This window comes from Tetranychus urticae, chromosome 3, assembly GCF_039701765.1.
Source record: "Tetranychus urticae isolate SD_2017Ah chromosome 3, NJAU_TeUrti_SD_1.0, whole genome shotgun sequence".
In the NCBI taxonomy this organism is placed as follows: domain Eukaryota; kingdom Metazoa; phylum Arthropoda; class Arachnida; order Trombidiformes; family Tetranychidae; genus Tetranychus; species Tetranychus urticae.
This window is the reverse complement of record NC_142960.1, coordinates 19862232-19880735: the sequence shown is the minus strand read 5'-3', so window position 1 is coordinate 19880735 and position 18504 is coordinate 19862232. Positions and strand designations below refer to the sequence as shown.

At 34.4% G+C, this 18504-nt stretch overlaps 5 protein-coding genes across 5 annotated transcripts; 4 read left to right on the top strand and 1 right to left on the bottom strand.

Moving 5' to 3' along the window:
• The first annotated feature begins 78 nt into the window (after positions 1–78).
• LOC107362942 (uncharacterized) lies at positions 79–8459 on the top strand. Its single transcript, XM_089269107.1, has 11 exons — positions 79–192; positions 615–1086; positions 1474–1816; positions 1898–2309; positions 2960–3778; positions 3881–4188; positions 4260–4317; positions 4416–4723; positions 4813–4956; positions 5046–6417; positions 6503–8459. The coding sequence occupies exons 2-11, from the start codon at positions 656–658 to the stop codon at positions 6727–6729; spliced, it is 4422 nt and encodes a 1473-aa protein (XP_089125233.1). The 5' UTR covers positions 79–192; positions 615–655; the 3' UTR covers positions 6730–8459.
• A 262-nt stretch (positions 8460–8721) lies between these two features.
• On the bottom strand, positions 8722–10197 carry LOC107362953 (very long chain fatty acid elongase AAEL008004). The gene has a single exon (XM_015930098.3). It carries the CDS (start codon positions 9809–9811, stop codon positions 9005–9007), a length of 807 nt encoding a protein of 268 aa, XP_015785584.1. The 5' UTR covers positions 9812–10197; the 3' UTR covers positions 8722–9004.
• Positions 10198–11307: 1110 nt separating this feature from the next.
• LOC107362950 (proclotting enzyme) lies at positions 11308–13729 on the top strand. Its single transcript, XM_015930095.3, has 7 exons — positions 11308–11633; positions 11728–11968; positions 12035–12496; positions 12585–12664; positions 12730–13008; positions 13191–13454; positions 13517–13729. The coding sequence occupies exons 2-7, from the start codon at positions 11890–11892 to the stop codon at positions 13673–13675; spliced, it is 1323 nt and encodes a 440-aa protein (XP_015785581.1). The 5' UTR covers positions 11308–11633; positions 11728–11889; the 3' UTR covers positions 13676–13729.
• Positions 13730–14208: 479 nt separating this feature from the next.
• LOC107362952 (uncharacterized) lies at positions 14209–15843 on the top strand. The gene has a single exon (XM_089269119.1). The coding sequence runs from the start codon at positions 14529–14531 to the stop codon at positions 15537–15539; it is 1011 nt and encodes a 336-aa protein (XP_089125245.1). The 5' UTR covers positions 14209–14528; the 3' UTR covers positions 15540–15843.
• A 432-nt stretch (positions 15844–16275) lies between these two features.
• Positions 16276–18406, top strand: LOC107363094 (uncharacterized). Its single transcript, XM_015930264.3, has 2 exons — positions 16276–16546; positions 16609–18406. Exons 1-2 carry the CDS (start codon positions 16376–16378, stop codon positions 18190–18192), a joined length of 1755 nt encoding a protein of 584 aa, XP_015785750.1. The 5' UTR covers positions 16276–16375; the 3' UTR covers positions 18193–18406.
• The last annotated feature ends 98 nt before the right edge of the window (positions 18407–18504 follow it).

Sequence of the window (18504 nt, the reverse complement as noted above, 5' to 3'; positions counted from 1 at the left end):
GGAAGATTGTGCGTAGTGAAGAGAACTGAGAACGGAGGTGAACGCAGCCGCATCTATATATCAGAGTTTCTTGTTTTGCAGACAACATTTAGTTTTGTTTTTAAAATTGTGAATCAACTTTATCAGTAATCAATCAATTTTTTCGTTTAATTTCAATGTACCTCATCACAATAGACATTATCTGACTAATCAGTAAGTATAAATTTAAATTAAATCAGTTGAATTAACTTCTATGTGGTCAAATCTTAAAACCAAATATCAATTCAAATTGAAACCTTTTTCTCTTCACTGTCTCTCTCACTCTTCTTTATCTCCCTCCTCTTTCTATATCTTTTCACCTTTCCACCATTTTCAGCAGCAGCAGCATCTTTCTTTCTCACTTTTTTTGACTCGCTTTTTTCCCTTTTTCTGCTCATAAGAGAGCAAAGAAAATTCATTCTCTCGGAAGGACAAATCTGTTCAGTCTAATTTTGTATCTCTTTTCTATTTATTAATTGTGGTTTTAATGGTTTATGTTTGATTACAATTATTTCTTCTCTATTCTCTTAATTTTTGTTTGATCTCAACTGATGTCTCATTGTTTCTCTTTCATCTAAATAAATGTTCACTTACAGGTATTAACTTATAATCCTGTTTTGTTTTGGTGTTTGTTAATATGTGGCAAAACGACGAGAACAAAATGGAGATGAATCAAGGTTGGAACATTCCTAACAGAGGAGATGATAAAAACAGTGACCATCAGCAACAAATGGATGCAGATAACAATAAGCTGGGCTTGGAGAATTTCGATGAACTTCTTGGTGCTATTGGTGGTTGTGATAATTTTATGAGCACTGGAAGTAAAATGACTAATAATAATAGTGTCAGCAAAACCAGTGATAATAGACTCTCATTTAACACTGGACCAAACTGTGATGATGGTGATGACCATTCTTTCCCTAATTACAACTTTACCTCTGGTAACACTTTTAATAATCACTCAGAAAGGTCCCAGGATGGACCGAGCAAGAATGAAGGATGGCCTTCAATTAGATCTCAAAGAGGCGAAAGCAGTGCAAATTGTGGAGGCCCATCTATTAATTCAATGTGAGTTGAAGAATCATTCTTTGGTTAATCACTTGTTATTAATGAGTAAAGTCAATTTATTTATTGTTTCTATCAATTGAAACCTAATTGACTTGAATTGAATATCAACTTGACAGATTTTACTAGATTTCACTAAATTCATTTTAGATCAATTATTTATATGACTTGGGCTTCTAAGGTTCTAAGCATTATTTTTTGCATATTTACGAATTTATGTTAACAATTTGTGTCAAATATTTTATTTTAAACTCAAGAATCACCATTTACTTGAATGGTATCAGCGATGTTAATGCGTCGCATTCAGTGATTGACTTCATTAATCTAGCCTAATTTAGACAAAAGTTGTCCTTATTTTTAATTTTTGATTATTTTTTCTAATATTTTCAGGAATAATGATTCTGGCTGGGGTTGCGCTAGTCAACAACTTCAACAAAATCAATTTCAACAAAAGAAACAAAATAACAAAACTCAATCCAACAACCAAGGAGCTCCAGGCCCTAGCTGGGGTAGCTCAACTGCCTCCAAAGGTTCTGGTAATCGAAATTGGCTTAACGATAGCAATATTCAGGACGGTAGTGAAGAAAGCCACATGATCCGTGAGAATGATTTTTCATATGGATCTCATCCCAATTCCGCCGTCGCCATGACTGTCACCGATGGAGAGGGTAAACCTGCTCCGAATGACTATCTCAAAGATGCTGCTCTCTTTTCTGATGACTGGGGTAAAACTGTACGTATTAGATAAATGCTTTTATGGCGCTTTTCTCTTCCTCACAGCTTACTCATATTTCTTTTATTATTTACAATATAGGTGATAAACCAGGAAAAGGCCTGGGATCTCCCTCCGTCCCTTCAGTCGAGTCCAAATGAGAATAGCTCTTTGTGGTCTACCGGTTCTATAACAGGCACAGAAATTTGGGAATATACCGTCCGTAATAAAACCAAAGCACTTATCTCAGTGGCTTCGGCTGCATCATCATCATCATCAGCTGCACCTATTGCTGCAACACCAACAGTCTCAACGAATCAAAAGGTATCTCAACAATGGGGCCATAACTCTGCATCTCATATCGGAGGCACTTGGGGTGAAGAAGAAGATTCAAGCAATGTTTGGACAGGCGTTCACTCAGGTGTTTCTGCCACAGCTTCTATGGCAACTGGAGGTGTAAGTGCGATTGCAGCTCCTGTTATGAATGCCAACAACAATCACTCTGCTCCTTCCGGTAAGAATAAAATTCTATTATTTTATATTTTTCTGTTGAAGAATATCTAGTTCATTCGTCTAAGCAGAAGCTGGTATCAATTATTTGACTATCATTTCAACGTGGCAATTATTTGATTTTTTCAACTTAATTAAAACCTTTGGTCTAGTATTCACCCACCAAAGGCTCATTATCTCTTACCTCTATTGTGCGCTTTCGTTTTAAGATGAATTGATTTGATTGAAAGTTTCTTGATCCGTATATATTAAATGATAGTTCAGCATTTTTGAATGTTCTGGCTTTAACATTTAACATCACAACGCTCTGTTTGCTTTTTCATGTTGACCTGAATGGAAAAATCCACCCCCTATTTATTTCCCTCTTTATTCGCTTTACTTTTACTATCCCCATTCATTACTTCATTAAAGCATCAAATTATTTTATTTCGTTTAAATTCATTCCTTAACTCTTAATCATTAATATTTGTCTCTTTTAAGTGTTTTTTCTTTTTCTTGCGATTTGATTTCCTGGTGCATACCAGTCAGTTTGTTCCTTTAAAGTTTTATACATCATCTGCTGCTGCTCTTTATATTTATTTGATCGTAATTGCATCAAATGTTCGTTTATTTTTTTGTCTGATTCGATATTTAATATTCAATCTTATGTTACAGAATCTGATCCATGCTCTGACAATGCAGCTTCTATTTGGGGAAGCTCAAATAAAGCCAATAATGGGAATGGTGCATTAGCATCAAATAATGTTTCAAACAACAATGCTGGAAACTTTGGTGGTCCTATGGCCGCTGGCTCAAACTTAGGCATTGCTTACCCATCCGGTGTTGGTATGAAGCGTGATAATATGAATATGAACAGTAATGGCATGAAAAGCTCTTGCTCATCTTCAGCATCCTCTGGTTCAGGCTCTGGCTCAGTTAACATTGGAACCTGGGGCACTTCTCAAGGCGGATTCAATAAGAATAATGAATCAGTAAATCCCTCAGGTTGGGATGGTGACGAAGAAAATGCCAGGAAACGAATTCCTCCTGCATCTTCCGGTAATGGTGTCGACGATGGAACTGCTGTTTGGGGTAAACCTGAACAGCATAATAAAATAGCTCGCTGGAAAGATCCTGCTAACAATCCCAAAATACCAGGTAATAGTGCCAATGGAAATAATGCTCTTGCCTCACAAAGTAACAAAAATGGTGCAGGTTCGGGAATAACTTCGCCTAGTCCAGGAATGATCCGATTACCCCCTGGTGCCCCAGGATTGAAAGGAAATAACACAAACAAAGGTAACAATGGCAGCAACAATAATAACCAAAACAAACAAGCCAATGGATTGCCAGGTAATTTCACAAATGACAACAGTGATGGTGGTGATGGTGGTTTGAGTAATCAAGGCACTGATATCTGGAACAAACAAGCCAACAGAGGCTGGAGTGATAATCAGAACTCTAATTCAAAGAGTAATCAAATGCCTATTGGAGGTAATAACCAAAATAATCATAATATTAATAAAAATTATAATTTCAATGCTAACCCACCAAATGATGATGAACGTGATGCTAATGCTACAATTTCATCTCAAGGTTTTGGATGGGGCCAAAAACAAAATGATAATGGAACTCCTAAAACACCTGGTACACCAAATACTCCTGGAGGTAATCCTGCTGGAAATTGGGGATCTGATGTTGGACCTGCAAGTCCTCTTTCGTATTGGGGATCGAAAGGACGAACTGGTGGAGCAAATAATTGGTTAACTGGCGATGAGCCCACTGATGAAAATAATTGGAACAAAAATAAACAAGGAATGCCTTCTCAACAACAACCTCCGATATCAAAAGAAATGTTAAACAATAACAAAGTTTATCGACTATTGATGGAAATGGGATGCAAGGTTAGTACACCTGAAATTTATTTTTTTATTCTTTTTTTCTAATTTTCTTGTCTTTTTTGTCATTTTCTCAGAAAGGAGATATTGAAAATGCCTTACGTTCCAGTGGATTATCAAACGGTGATTTTAATGGTATGTTCTCCTCACCTTGCGTACAAATTTACATGTGTTCAAACAAACGCATTATTTATTTTGTTTATTAACTCTTCATTAATTATTTCATTACTCAGATCTTGCTCGAGCTTTCTCAATGCGTGATAATATGAATGAGATGGATTTGAGGGGTAAGGACCAGGTCAGCAGCAATACTCCGACTAGTCTACTCTTGAACCCTGGCCTCGTCAATTCTAGTCTTTCCAGTATTATGAATCGTAATCCATCTCAAGGGATGCAACAGAACCAGCCACAAGTGACTCTTTCCTCTCACCAGACTCCAGACCATATCATTAACGTCCAACAGTCTAATTCGCAGCAACAACATGATCAAAGCCAAATTCATCATCAGCTTAATCAAGCGCCTTCTCAAGCATTACCCTCAGTAAGTAAAACTGTTTGCTCTAGCATTAAATTGAATAAATTATGAAGACGGAAATTAACGAAATTTTCTTCAACAATTCCAACTTTTAGATCAATCATGTCCAAAATGTGCTAAGGAATCAAGCAGCTAAAAACTTGGGCTCAGGTCAGCCCAATTTGCCATCAGAAAAACAATTGATGCATTTGGTCCAACAGATTCAGTTAGCTGTTCAATCTGGCCATCTTAATGCTCAGGTAAATATTTCTTTCAATTATACTTTAATGAATCCATTCCTCCCTGGTTGAATCTCACAATTTTCATCTTATGTTTTCAAAATTTTTAGATATTGAATCAACCGTTGGCATTACCTACTATCCATTTGATCAATCAGCTTTTACAAAATATCAAAACACTCCAACAATTACAACTACAAATTGCCTCTCACCCCAAAAATGGGGGACCTTTCAATAACTCTTCTCAGTCAAATCTTCACGTACAAATCACTCAAACCAAGTTACGAATCCAAAACTTACAAAATCAGATAACTATTCAACAAGGTTTGTTCCTAAAACAACAGCAACAACAGGGACAGATGACTGGTGGTCCAACTCACTCTCAACCTATGAATTCACAAGCATCACTTGTAAATCAATCTGGTTTAATTTATTCTCAATCAAATGGTGATATTGGAGGAAATGGAGGTGTTCAAAACCATTCACAACAAGTGTTGGCTTCTGCACAAGCCTCTCATGCTCAAATATTGGCATTATCAAATATTGGCAATAGTAACTCTATTCCTCCGGTATTCAATTCAAATCATGGAAGTGGAAATGGAGCTGGCATGGACTTCCTCAAAGATAATGATAGCATTCAATTGAACAGTGATTTCTGTGATTTATCGCTCAAAGATTTTGTCCAAAGTGGTGCTGGAGCACATCAAGGGCTTGGCATTTCTGGCCTCAATGGAGGTATGAATACAAATGTTGGTAATCAACAAGGACAACAACAAGGAAATGGTCGACAACATCAACATTCACGATTGAAAACCTGGAAATTTTCTAACATGGATAGAGTCGAACATGGTTCATCTGGATCAAATAACAGCGGAAACAATGATTTTCTTCGTGCCCCTGGATCTTCAAAGCATCATATAAACGACAGTGGTGTGAACCGTGGTAATGGTAGTGATAATGGTTCTGGAATCGGAGGTTGGTCAGGTTTAAACTTCCCTGGAAATGGAAATGATGGTTCAAATTGGTCAAAAGATTCCATGATGAATGCTGTTTCCATGGCCTTTAATTCTGTTCCTTCCTCTGTTATGGGACCAAACAGTACGCAATCCGGAGACTTGAAAGGTTTAGTCATGTCAAGCTCTAGTGTGACTGGAGGCATAATGACAGCTCCTAGCCAAACGACTGTGAACAATATGGACCTTAATGATATAAATAACCTTGTTCCTGAATTTGAACCAGGTAAACCATGGAAAGGTGTTTCTGGTATGAAAATCGAGGATGATCCTCATATAACTCCCGGCAGTGTTACTCGATCTCCGTTCTCTGTGAACACAATCCGTGATCCGGCAATATTAACCGGTTTGTACAATAATTGGTCAGCCAAAGGTGCAAGTCCAACCTCAATGAATAGTGATTTATTGGCCCCGTCTGTTGGCTTATCTTCCAACGCTACTTGGGCTTTCAATACTAACGCCAATGCCGGTAATTATTTTACTAACTACCTTTGAATAATTTTTTCAGTCAAATTTGAGTGAATTTGGTTTTAAAAATATTTTCTTTGTATCAGGTTGGGGCGCTATTCCGAATGAAACTCCAAATAATGAAGTTATGTGGAGTGGATCTATGACAAAGACTCGAGGACCACCTCCAGGATTGGGTCAAGAGAGACTTGGTCCACGGGGAGATCAATCAATGGCAGGTATCCGTCCTCAATCAAGTTCCTATGGCAATTGGATGATGAATCCTTCCAATGAAGGTGATCATAGGATCAACGCTATGATCCTACGATCATGATTCCTCATCTCTTCAAAATCTCTCTCTTTCTCTACCTCTCTCTCTCACTCTTAATATCCTCACTCGCAAGTACTCAAAGAGGTGACCGATTCAGAGATGTAGAGATTATTTTCCCTCTCTTGCAATCACTTAACTTAACGAGAGGTCCTAAACAAAGATTTATTATGAATTCTTGTATCTATGGAGATTGATTCTCTTTTTCTTCCCTTCCTCCTTCCAATTATTTTGTCTCCTTTTTTCCTCACTTCCATTTTTTTGTAAAGCTCATTAGAAATCTTATTATTCATAGCCTTTACATCTAAAACCTTTAAAATTGCAAACCAACCCATTACAAACCCATGTATACATTCAACAAATTAGACAATTAGCAACCACGCAAGCATCATCAAAAAAAAGTGAACGAAAAAAAGTTAAATGATTGATAATTGTGTAAAACAAAGCATTAACATTAAGATTTTTAACAAAACAAAATCTACAAAGTGAGCTTTAATCAAGACTATGATTGTAATTTTGGGTTTTGTTTATCATTGTCTTGCAAAAAACAAATTAACTAATTTTTGAGAGAAAACATGTTTCAAGTTAATTAATGTAAATATAATTAATAGTCAACCAAAAAAAAAACTAAAAAAACAAAAAAAAAATGAAAACCTTTGACAGAAAAGCCTTTTTAAATGTTATTCTTTTATTAACATCAGTCAGTAATTGTCAGCTTAAGTTCACAACTCCTTTATTCATTTAATAATCCCGAATCTGTCTTTCAATTTAATTTTTGTCATCCTTTTCCCTTTTTTTCGTTCTGTACTCACATTTTTTCCCTTTTCAATTAATTGTCTCAATAACAATTGTAATTATGTTGTAACTCCAAAATCCTAGTCCATAGCTCTTTTTGTCAACAGAGTAATCAAAGGACTGTTTCCATTTAAACTACAAATTTCACTTTGATTCTCTTCATTTATCTGATTTTAATTTCTGTCCCTTTAACTTATCTCCATTTCAATTATTATATGTACTTGATTTTTCAATTTTGATTTTGTTTTTCTTTTTGTAAAGTAATCCTTTTGTTGACCGTACAAAGATTACTAATCTGATCAATATTGTTAGTAATTTGTTTTGCTTACTTATGACACCACAAAAACCCACCAATGGAGCAATGAACTTAATGCTGCCGCCGCCACAACAAATGAACACAAATGCGTCTTATGCCATAAAAGAAACACATCTTCACATTATCTTTACATTATCATCATTAATATCATTCTCATTGACATCATCCAAAAATAATTGTACACCAATAGTGACCAATCTAATGTATTTGCCGAATCAGCGTCATGGTCATTGCGATTTCTCATTTTTTCGTTGCAAAGATAACATTTTCTTCTCTAACTATTTTCCCTCTTCTTTACAAAACAAACCATCTCACAATCACTGACCAAATAATCCTTAATCAGTTCGTTTAAATTCTGTTCGCATGTTCATCACAAATTAACTACTCAACAACACCTCAACCTTTTGTATCCCTTCCAAAGACTTAACAATCTAAATGCGAAACATGCTTGATTATCATAACTCTCTTTCTCTCACACTCAATTTTACCTCTACGTTCGTTTTTGTTTCTCTGTAATAATTGCTATTACTACTATTATCTTTGTGGTTACTATTATTATTACTATTACGATTATTATTACAATAATTATAATTACGTGAATATTATATATATTTTATTAATTCAACATTTGCTCTACAAATCTTTTGTTTTGGTAAACGAAAATTTAATCTGGCCTTGTATCAAGTAACACTAAGGTGAAAACCACTCAATCCTCAAGTTTTACTATACAATGATACATTTTACTGTAATGCAAACTCATTAGTTGATTATTAAACTCAAATCCTTAGTCAGATACCAGGAAAGGTTGAAATATTTACTTGTATCATGAGCAAAGATTTAACAAAAAATATTGTTGCGTATAGAATAAAATAAAATTAATAAAAAAATTGACTCTTGATATTTTTTATTCACTTAAAGATTGACAATTTAAAAATTACAAATGAGACTAAACAAAATAGCCAATTGTGAGCAATGTAAGGTATATCGAGTATAAACCTTATCTCACTATTAAAATAAATATCCGTAAATATTATTTCATATTAATAGTTCAATAAAAAAACCAATTTACAAAAAATTGGCAGGAATGAACGGCGCTCCACCGTGAAACAAAATAAAAGCCCATGTGCTGTTCAATAAAAAACATTTACTATAAATATAGATTTAACCAAATTAACGAGATTTTGTTGTAAATTCATCTTCAGCCAATTTTGATTTGGATGTAAGCTCTTTGATAGCTGTGTAAATTTCACCACAACTATGGAGGATAACAAGTATCATCATACCTGGAGGACCAGCACAAGATTTAGCCAAATGAGATATTCCATGTGTAGCATTAAGAATGGCAAAAAGCAGGGCAACATAATGAATATAATTTTTAAACCATAAATGATGACGGAAAGCTGCTCCAGGAGAGGCTAGGACATAATAAGCTGATCGTAAAACTGACAAAATGGCATCGGTAAAAGGTAAAAATAGGATTGATCCTTTAGCGTACATTCTTAAGGCAAAGTAAACAACCAAAATGAGACTACTATTTCGTAAGGCATGATTGATTGGCTTTTGACCTGGCTTAGCCCGAAGAATCATCACCAAAGTAGTCATTATATCTGCTAATTTTAACCACAAATAAGTATAACTGAGTCGTAATAAAGTCTCCTCGATAAAGAAACCTTCTTTAGGCTCAGCACATTGCCAACAGTTGAAGCCAAAATTGGTTAACCAGCCAAGAATGGGTATAGCGATACCGTAAACACCAAAATTGAGTCCATTAAGAACCAACATCCAAGGTCGCAGATCATAGGGTCTAATTGAAGACATTAAAAATGGGCCAAGTTTCCATGCAATTAATAAATAAGCTCCAATAAATGTTAATATCTGCCATCTTGGATTGCTCACTAAAAAATAGTCAACAGTTCGTGGCTCATGATAACCACCAGAGAATAGATTCTCAATTTTGTTGCTAATCACTTCCATCATTTTGATTTTAGGTGTTAATTAAAATGTACAAATCTTAATGTTCACTAAATCACAAAATTAAATATTAAATGAGAACCAGAAAACACGTAAAAAATAAACACTGTAAATAAAGTCTAAGGATAAGATGATAGGAGAACAGCAAGCTTACCCTGAGAAGATGGCAGCTTATGATGATCAGTGGACAATCTTAAATGATTTGGATTCTTGAAGTGAAATGTTTCAAAATAAGGTTTAATTATGAGGAAACTTTTTCGCAAAATGAGAAAAAGGTAAGTTTAAGGTAAAATGTTACTTATCATTATGTTTTTTCCTATTATTCTTGATGACCTGTTTGCGATTAGCAAAAAAATACATTAAATGATCTTCAACATGAAAGCTAACCTTTTTGGACACTTATTTTCCTTGATATTGAGCATGTATTCAATAAATATACATGGAGCCTCTTGCAATTGAAAATAGCAATCTTTTAATAAGAATAAATTAATCAGCATATAATTAAATAAAACATTTCACTTCATTTCATTTCTCATTGGAGGTTTTGATCGGTAAATAAAGCATTGGGACAAATTTTCTGTCTAAATTTTGAATCTTCGTTCAGTCCTGTACTAATTTTCAAATTAATTGAACCATAATTTAATTAAGTTTTTCACTGAAATGACACCAAACCAACATTGATAATCTTCAATGATAATAGATCGATATAAAAGCACAAAACATTTTTCGGAAAAACCAAGATTCAGTTTATTTGGCGAAAAATTCGATCCATTATCAAATGAATTATATCTTTCGAGAGTGATTTCAGTCGCGACAAATTGAATGACAATTCTTTGAGTGATGAAAATCAATTGATTTCATGTTTTAATAATCTTTTAAGTCGATAATTATGTGTAAATTGTTTTGTTGTCAAAAGCAAACGTCAAAATAGTGTTGAATGTTGAGTTGTAATCAGCTTTGTTTTCAAATCTTGAATTATGAATGAAGCTTGTCTCACACGAGTTAATTGTTGTACTTGAACTGTCTTTATCGTTCAGATGTTCATTTAGGTTGATAGCAATTTCTTTGTTTTTGTAAATTCTCGCACAACAAGTCTTGGATGTGACTCACATGTGAGATGCTGTCCATTATCAACTTGTTTTAACCTCTTCGGACATACGTTGACGGTCATATTTATTTTGACCGGTCTCTCGGTTAAGGCACGATCTAATGTTTTCAGAATTATGATACAAAAGATATGAAGAGTAGCAAGTAGTGACCATCAAAGGCTGGTAATGATATCAAACATGAGATTCGGCTTTCTTCAGGTTCTGTCTGCTAAATTATTATTTTGATTTTAAAGTTAATTGAACCAAAATTGAATTGTTATTCAAACTGATATTAAACACGGAGTATCGAGAAAATAAATAACCTTGATAAACATCCGTCCGCCTCTGGTTTATTTTGCATTTTAATTTCCTTCGGTTGGTAACATCAAACAATTCCGGTCTATTAGTTATTTTACCAATTTTCCTTTTATAATTTAAAAAGAATCAACGAGCACCAAAATTTCAATGATAGTTCAACAGAATTTTGTCTTCAAAACATTCAACCAGAAAAAATTAGAAAAAAAACCAGTTTCTCTCTCCACCTTTAACTTTTTTAAACCAATGGACCTAAAATTTACAAATGAATTTGATCGAAACGAATAGGATTCATAATAAAGAAAAGATATCATTTGAATTGTCAACACTTTAAGGTAACTCATCAGGTTAAGTGAATACATCATCTCTGTGTGGTCGATCTCCTACTAAAAGCAGTAAACCTTGTGTCTCTTGCATCTTTATTGGTAAGCAAATTTTCCCACCTTTCCCAAGTTTTGTAAAATTGTGTTTTCTATTATTTACTGATATTTCAATGATAACTTCTTTCTATTTCAACAGATTATTTGATTGAAGCAAGCTGAAAATCTTTTTATTACGGATTAATTTTCAATTGACTCTTCGCTATGCTTAAAATCTAATGTTTACAATTGGTTTTGCCATTTCTTTCAAAGCTTGAGACCTGTGAAAAAGATAAAAGGATTGTCTACTTTACTTTTGAAAATGAAAGTCTCTTGCTTGATAGTAATTTTCAACTTGTTTCTCATCAAACTTGTTACAGGTTCACTCGTTAAAAGACAAAGTAAGTAAACCTTTCTTTCCTCTTGTGAATGACCATTAAACCTTTCTTTCCTTTTACTTTCTTTAGTTGTGTTTCCATCCGATGAAGACATAAAATCAGATGATTTACAAATATTATGTAAAACTTTTCAAGGTGGCCGAGGAACTTGTTTACCAATTTTAAAATGTCCCAGTATGCAAAAGGAGCGTAATTTACTCATACTGAGAAACTCAATTTGTGGTTTTGATGGTGTTGTTCCCAAATTATGTTGTCCTTCCTCGATACCAAATGGGATTGACAATGGAAATGGTGATCCTCTGGAACCTCAGCCATCTAAACCAGAGCAGGAAACGTCTGTAAACCCTGACTCTAGTGCTGAACTTATTGGACCAAATGATAAAAATGGAGCCAATATCCATGAAAACATTACACCAAGACCACAACCTGTCAAAACTACAGCTTTACCTAAACCCACTGGTCGACCCAAACAGGGAAATGATCGAGGTTTGAAAGAGTTAAACCTAAGGGTACCACCAACTTTGCCATCAAGTAAGTGTGAAAAAAGGTTCGGTATTCAACATGTTGCACTTTTTCTTAATCTGATTATCTGATATCTAATAAATTTGGGTGTTTAAAGAGGAATGTGGTGTCAATAAACAAGCTGAAACAAGGATTGTCGGAGGGGTCCCTGCTAAACCAGGAACTTGGCCGTGGATGGTAAGTTCAATTTCACATTTTAAATTTATTGTAATCTAATCAACTATTGCTAATAATCATTTCAGGCTGCTCTTTTATTTGATGAAGATGGCGCTAAAAATTCTCAATGTGGAGCTACTTTAGTCTCAGAGGAAATTATTATTACCGCTGCTCATTGTGTTTACGAAGCTGGTGCTGTTCGTGATCCATCCAAAGTGACCGTCAGGCTAGGTGAACATAACATCGAGCAAGATTCTCAAGATGATGCCGTCCAAGATTTCTTGGTTGAATCTATTAAAATACACCAATCATTTGATCCAAAAACGTATAAAAATGATATTGCAATGCTCAAACTGAAAAATAAGGTAAATCAAATATTGATTTACTCACTTATCTTTGTATTTTTTCACCTATACTTTGATTTATTTCTGTGACTAATTCATTGCTCTACTTCAATTTAATTACTAGTCATGTTATCTGCGTTTCTCTCAATATCAATTGTCAGTAAACAAAATTATTGAATAAATTTCTTGATATTTCTTTTCAGGTCTCTTTTAATGATAGAATGGCGCCAGTCTGCTTGCCTTTTGACTCACAACTATTACGCTTTGGCAATTTGACTGGAAGGAGTGCCACAATCACTGGTTGGGGTCGAACTTCATTTAATGGCCCATCGAGTGAAGTTTTACTCCAAGCAAGCTTCGAGATTGTCCCTCAAGAATATTGTAGAGAGGCTTTCAAAAAGTGGGTTCCAATTTCTCAAGTATATTTGTGTGCAAGTAACGCCGGTGCTACTCGAGATTCTTGTCAGGTATGAAATAAATTCTCAATTTTTGTTTTGATGATAAAAAAGAAATTTTTGTTACTCTTTAGGGTGACTCTGGTGGTCCATTGGTCATGTTTGATAACACAATGAGAAAATGGTATCTTATGGGTGTCGTTTCATTTGGTAGACGATGTGCGACTCCTGGCTTTCCTGGCGTTTACACGCGAATCCCTGAATTTCTTGATTGGATTGAAAAAAATCTGTGAATATTGCAACTCTAACTGAAACTCTATTTCTCATTAAAATTTTGGAAATATCAAGATTGACATTACAGTATTTCGTCGAAAGTTCACTATTATCATCACATCACCAAATAATAATGACAATTCATTTGAAACATTGTTTTGTTTAATACTCATTTCAATGAAAAGCGCGTTTTAAAATTCCTCTTCTGAGCAACTTGGGACTTAAGCTTTCAAATATTGAAGCAAATATCCTTCAACTCAACTTTTAAAAAATCGGTTGATAATGTCTGATAAAATTGAATATTATACTGATTGTAGTCATTTTAAATGAAATATTGTGCACCAATAGAAGTAACATATAAAATGTATTGTATACATCATTTGATTATTGTATAATTGAGGATCTTTGGCTTCAAAAAGGCGAACAAACTGAACCTCTTAAACTGAATTTATGAAGAGTATAAAGATTATAGAACGTATACATTTTTGAAAATTTGATTGTCATTAGCTGATTATAATGTTTATCGATGAAAATTTGATGTTGACAATTAATGTTTAGTAAATGGATCGCCTCGAGTTTGCAGAAAGCAAAATGAACTATAGCTGAGCTATATTGAACTTTTTGAAATTGTTAATCGATACTATTGTAAGCAGTATCGATAGGTTATGTTTAGTGCATCGATAACATTTATTGTTCATCTCAAAATCTTCATCACACAGTCTTCACAACTAATAATTCAGTCCTTCTTATATTAAAAATATGAGGCCTGGGTTTTTATAAAAATAATATGTGACTAGTTCAAGAATCTTTATTATCTAATTTGACGCCTTAATACATTAATGTTTTTTTTGTGACGCTAGCCTAGTTTATAACATGAACTTGTCAACCTATGGACGCAACTCACAGGATACATTAACATTTCATGATCCTGAAGAAACAAATGAATCGATTGGTGGTGATACTCAGGGAACTGATTTTGATTTCACCGATTTTACATTATCTACATTGACCCAAAGGCAATGTTCTCAACCAATTACTGGGGCTGGACCATCAGTAACATCATCAGGAGATAAAGATAACTCAGCTAGAAACCTTGTTGGTACATCTCTACTACGACAGCCAACTAGATCAACCAAATGGAAAGAAAAATCAATTCAAATCAAGACCTTGGGAGGTGGACATTTCAGATTTTTTACTTGGGTACCTGCAAATGACGATGAAGATAACGATTCTAATTCAACACAACAATCTCAACTTCAACTGGATATGAGTGAATATATGACTGGTATCAAGAAAATACCCAAAGAGGGTATACCAGGAGTTGATCTATCTGATCCTAAACAATTAGCTGAATTCGCAAAAATGAAACCCCGTAAACCTTCATCGGATGACGATACTCGGACCATTGGTTGCCCACATAAAGGCTGTTCGAAAATGTTTCGAGATAATAGTGCGATGAGAAAACATTTACATACTCATGGTCCTCGTGTTCATGTTTGTGCTGAATGTGGTAAAGCATTTGTTGAATCAAGTAAACTTAAAAGACACCAATTGGTACACACTGGAGAAAAACCTTTTCAATGTACATTCGAAGGATGTGGAAAAAGATTTTCCCTAGATTTTAACTTGAGAACGCACGTAAGAATACATACAGGAGATCGACCTTATGTTTGTCCTTTCGATGATTGTTCAAAAAAGTTTGCCCAATCAACAAACCTTAAATCACATATTTTAACACATGCCAAGGCTAAAGCTAATCAACAACAAAGAATAACAACAATGGAAATACCAATATCATCACCAGCCTCATCAGTCTCAACGAATATGATCCCAGACGTTGGAACGGAGTGTTTTGTTATCGCAGCGCCCGATTTACTCAATTAGATTATTAAATTTTTTTGAGTGTTTCATATAATAAAATAATATCATCGTAAATTGTCATCTTCCTTTGCCTTGTCACAACAGCCAATTTTCCTCCTTTTCTTTCTTTCACTTGTTCTTTTCTCAAACAAACTTCATCAATCTCTGTTCTTACGGAAAACTTTAAGGGCTAATATTTTCACCATCATCCATCAAGTTTCTTCATATGAAAAATACCTTTTCGCAGAAAAAGACAGAAGTATTTAATTCATTTGCATTATTTCAAAATAAATAAATGTGCGCTCACGAGTTTTGCAAATACAGAAAATTGTTTATTCATTTTTTTAAATAGCAATCAGAAACAGTTTATTAACTACAGTGATAATACAGATAATGGAAAAAGTGGGAATAGCTTGTTGTTATTGTTCATCGAGTATCTTCTACCATCAAATATCTTTGATGTTTCTATGTTTCAATATTCAATTCGAAATTTTGATTCTAATAAGATTAAAAAAAGGTTTCATGTCATATGAAATCAACTTCACAGATAATAATCAAAGTACTTTGCTTTGTGATATTTGAATAGATTATTAACTTAATGGTGCTTAAGTTGTTTCAATTATCTTTAAAATAGTCTTAAAAAGTTTAACATTGTTTGCAGATTAAAAAATGACATTCAAGCATATTATTATTATAAGACCCCTTTCATCTTACAATGTTAGAGACTAGCGAAATCTCACTGAGAGCTTACTTCTATCATAGAGACTCTATGAGAAACAATAGTGTTTTAAATTATAAACTGTCTAAGCTTTTCATTTGTCTGTGTCACTTTCTTTGTTCATTTGTTTAGTTTGATCAACATGGTTAAAATCAACTGTCTGTTCAATTTTGATGGATTCAACCACCGACTAGAAGTAAATTCTAGTGACGATAAAAATGCTATCACATTTGAAGAGCTGCGAAGGAATCTTCGTGAACATCCAAAGCTCAAATCTGTAGACTTTTTTGACTCTGAGAAATATATCATAGAGGTAAGTAAACAATTACTGCTTTTGAAATTCTTTCTAATTCAAGTTCATTTCAATCTACTTAGATATTTGACAAGGGCTTCGATGATTACCTTAAATTGCCTAGAGATGCAACTATTCCTGATTTCAGCAAATTGAGAGCTCGTCTAAAACCTAAAGCCAACTATACCATGGCAAAGAAAGAAAATGAATCTCTTAAACGTCCTTTATCCATGTATTCAGAAATAAACATAGAAGAGGAACACGCTCAAAAAATTTTGAGGGGCTCGCCACCGCCGGTTAATCGTGCTCGACCTCATTCATCACCTCCTCCTGCTTTTCGTCGCTCCCATGCCCCCAGTGTTGAGACACCAAGAACAGAAAACTCTAACCGCTCCCATGCATCTAATGCTGAGATGCCGAGACTGGAAAACTCTAATCGATCACATACAAGCCATAATAGCCCAGTAACACCGAAACCTACTATTCATAGTACACCAAAGACACTAGTCCCTACTAAAACGCCAACAACTGCCCCAAGAGCAACAGCTGCCCCGAAACCCCCAGCCACTTCTAACACTCCAACTCTTCCGAAAGTACCAAGAGATACGGGCGCCTCAAATTCAGCACCAAATGCCTCTAGATCATCTGGACAAAATGGAAATGAAGATAACTTATCGGACTCGGCAAAATTAATATTGGCCAAAGCTGTAGCTAAATATAATGATGAATTTACTGATATTATGATGTTTGATGATATTTGGGCAACAGACAATGTTTGGAGTTTTGTTTTCCGAGAAATATCTGGACAAGGTGTGAAAGATATCAAAAATGTATCACAAACCAGGAAATTATTCAAGTCGTTGGTGGATAAATATGTCTCTTTATTACAAAACCCTTCTATATCAGAAATTGAGGCTATTGAAAGCTGGCCCTTATTTGAAATTTTTCACAATAAGATGAATCTCAAACCGTTTTATGGCCGCATACAAATGTTGAAAGATGCATTTGCCACCAGAAAGCCCACGAAAAACAATGATAGTAAACTCGGAAAGCCTGAGATAGCTAGCCAAATCAAACCAACATCACCAGCCCCAGCCCCAGCCCCAACCCCAGCATCAGCACCAGCACCAACACCAACACTAATTTCAGAACCAATTTTAGCGCCGAAACCACAAAGATTTACACCTAAATCATCAGAGGATATAATTATTCTGACTGGTTCAGAGGACAACGATAAACCTTGTGATGACATTGTGATGGATGAACAAGATGACGAACCAGAAATCCAGGAGATATCTAGCGTAAATAATTTACCACCACCGCGACAGACGAATGTTACATCTCCACCCGTAACTGCAGCTAGCTCATTAAATGTTACATCTGATGATTTTCGACTCTTGTTAGCTGTTGAAGACCACAACAAAGAGTTTTATGATGAAACTGTTCCTGAATATAGTATCTGGAGAGAGGTTACCGACCAAATAAATCTTTACAAACCTTTCGATCCCAGTTTAATAATGAAATACAAAACCAGATTTTATGAGCTGCTCGAGGAATTTATTAGAATTCAGAATTCTTCTATTCCTGTAGCCGAAAAAGCGCAATGGAAACTTTATAGTTCATTTATCAACATTGACACAACACCATTTGAATCAAAACTAAATTAGATTCCTCATTGTATTTTCTCAATCGCAGTACTTGATTTTTTTTCTGTTCTAGTAACTTATGAATGATATATTTATCCGTTAAAAATTATCATTTTCTTATTTTGTAAAATCTCGATAATCATAAACAATCTTTCATCTTTTGTCCTTCAATTTCGTCAATATGTATTAAAATCATTAATTTCATGGCAATAAAAGTATGATTGATAACTTCTTAGATATGTCCGTTCTAAGCCTAAAATAGCTAACCCCTTAAAACCTAATTTAAATTAGAAATTGAATAAACTGACCAAAAATCAATTTGGAAGCAGAATC

Bases quoted from the DNA above. Each gene is read 5' to 3' on its own strand.
- LOC107362942 (XM_089269107.1), top strand. From the start codon at position 656: ATGTGGCAAAACGACGAGAACAAAATGGAGATGAATCAAGGTTGGAAC. The intron at 4,189-4,259 runs GTTAGTACACCT...TCATTTTCTCAG, and splicing joins TGATGGAAATGGGATGCAAG to AAAGGAGATATTGAAAATGC. The intron at 6,418-6,502 runs GTAATTATTTTA...TCTTTGTATCAG, and splicing joins CAATACTAACGCCAATGCCG to GTTGGGGCGCTATTCCGAAT.
- LOC107362953 (XM_015930098.3), bottom strand. From the start codon at position 9,811: ATGATGGAAGTGATTAGCAACAAAATTGAGAATCTATTCTCTGGTGGT.
- LOC107362950 (XM_015930095.3), top strand. From the start codon at position 11,890: ATGAAAGTCTCTTGCTTGATAGTAATTTTCAACTTGTTTCTCATCAAA. The intron at 12,497-12,584 runs GTAAGTGTGAAA...GGGTGTTTAAAG, and splicing joins ACCACCAACTTTGCCATCAA to AGGAATGTGGTGTCAATAAA. The intron at 13,455-13,516 runs GTATGAAATAAA...GTTACTCTTTAG, and splicing joins CTACTCGAGATTCTTGTCAG to GGTGACTCTGGTGGTCCATT.
- LOC107362952 (XM_089269119.1), top strand. From the start codon at position 14,529: ATGAACTTGTCAACCTATGGACGCAACTCACAGGATACATTAACATTT.
- LOC107363094 (XM_015930264.3), top strand. From the start codon at position 16,376: ATGGTTAAAATCAACTGTCTGTTCAATTTTGATGGATTCAACCACCGA. The intron at 16,547-16,608 runs GTAAGTAAACAA...CAATCTACTTAG, and splicing joins CTGAGAAATATATCATAGAG to ATATTTGACAAGGGCTTCGA.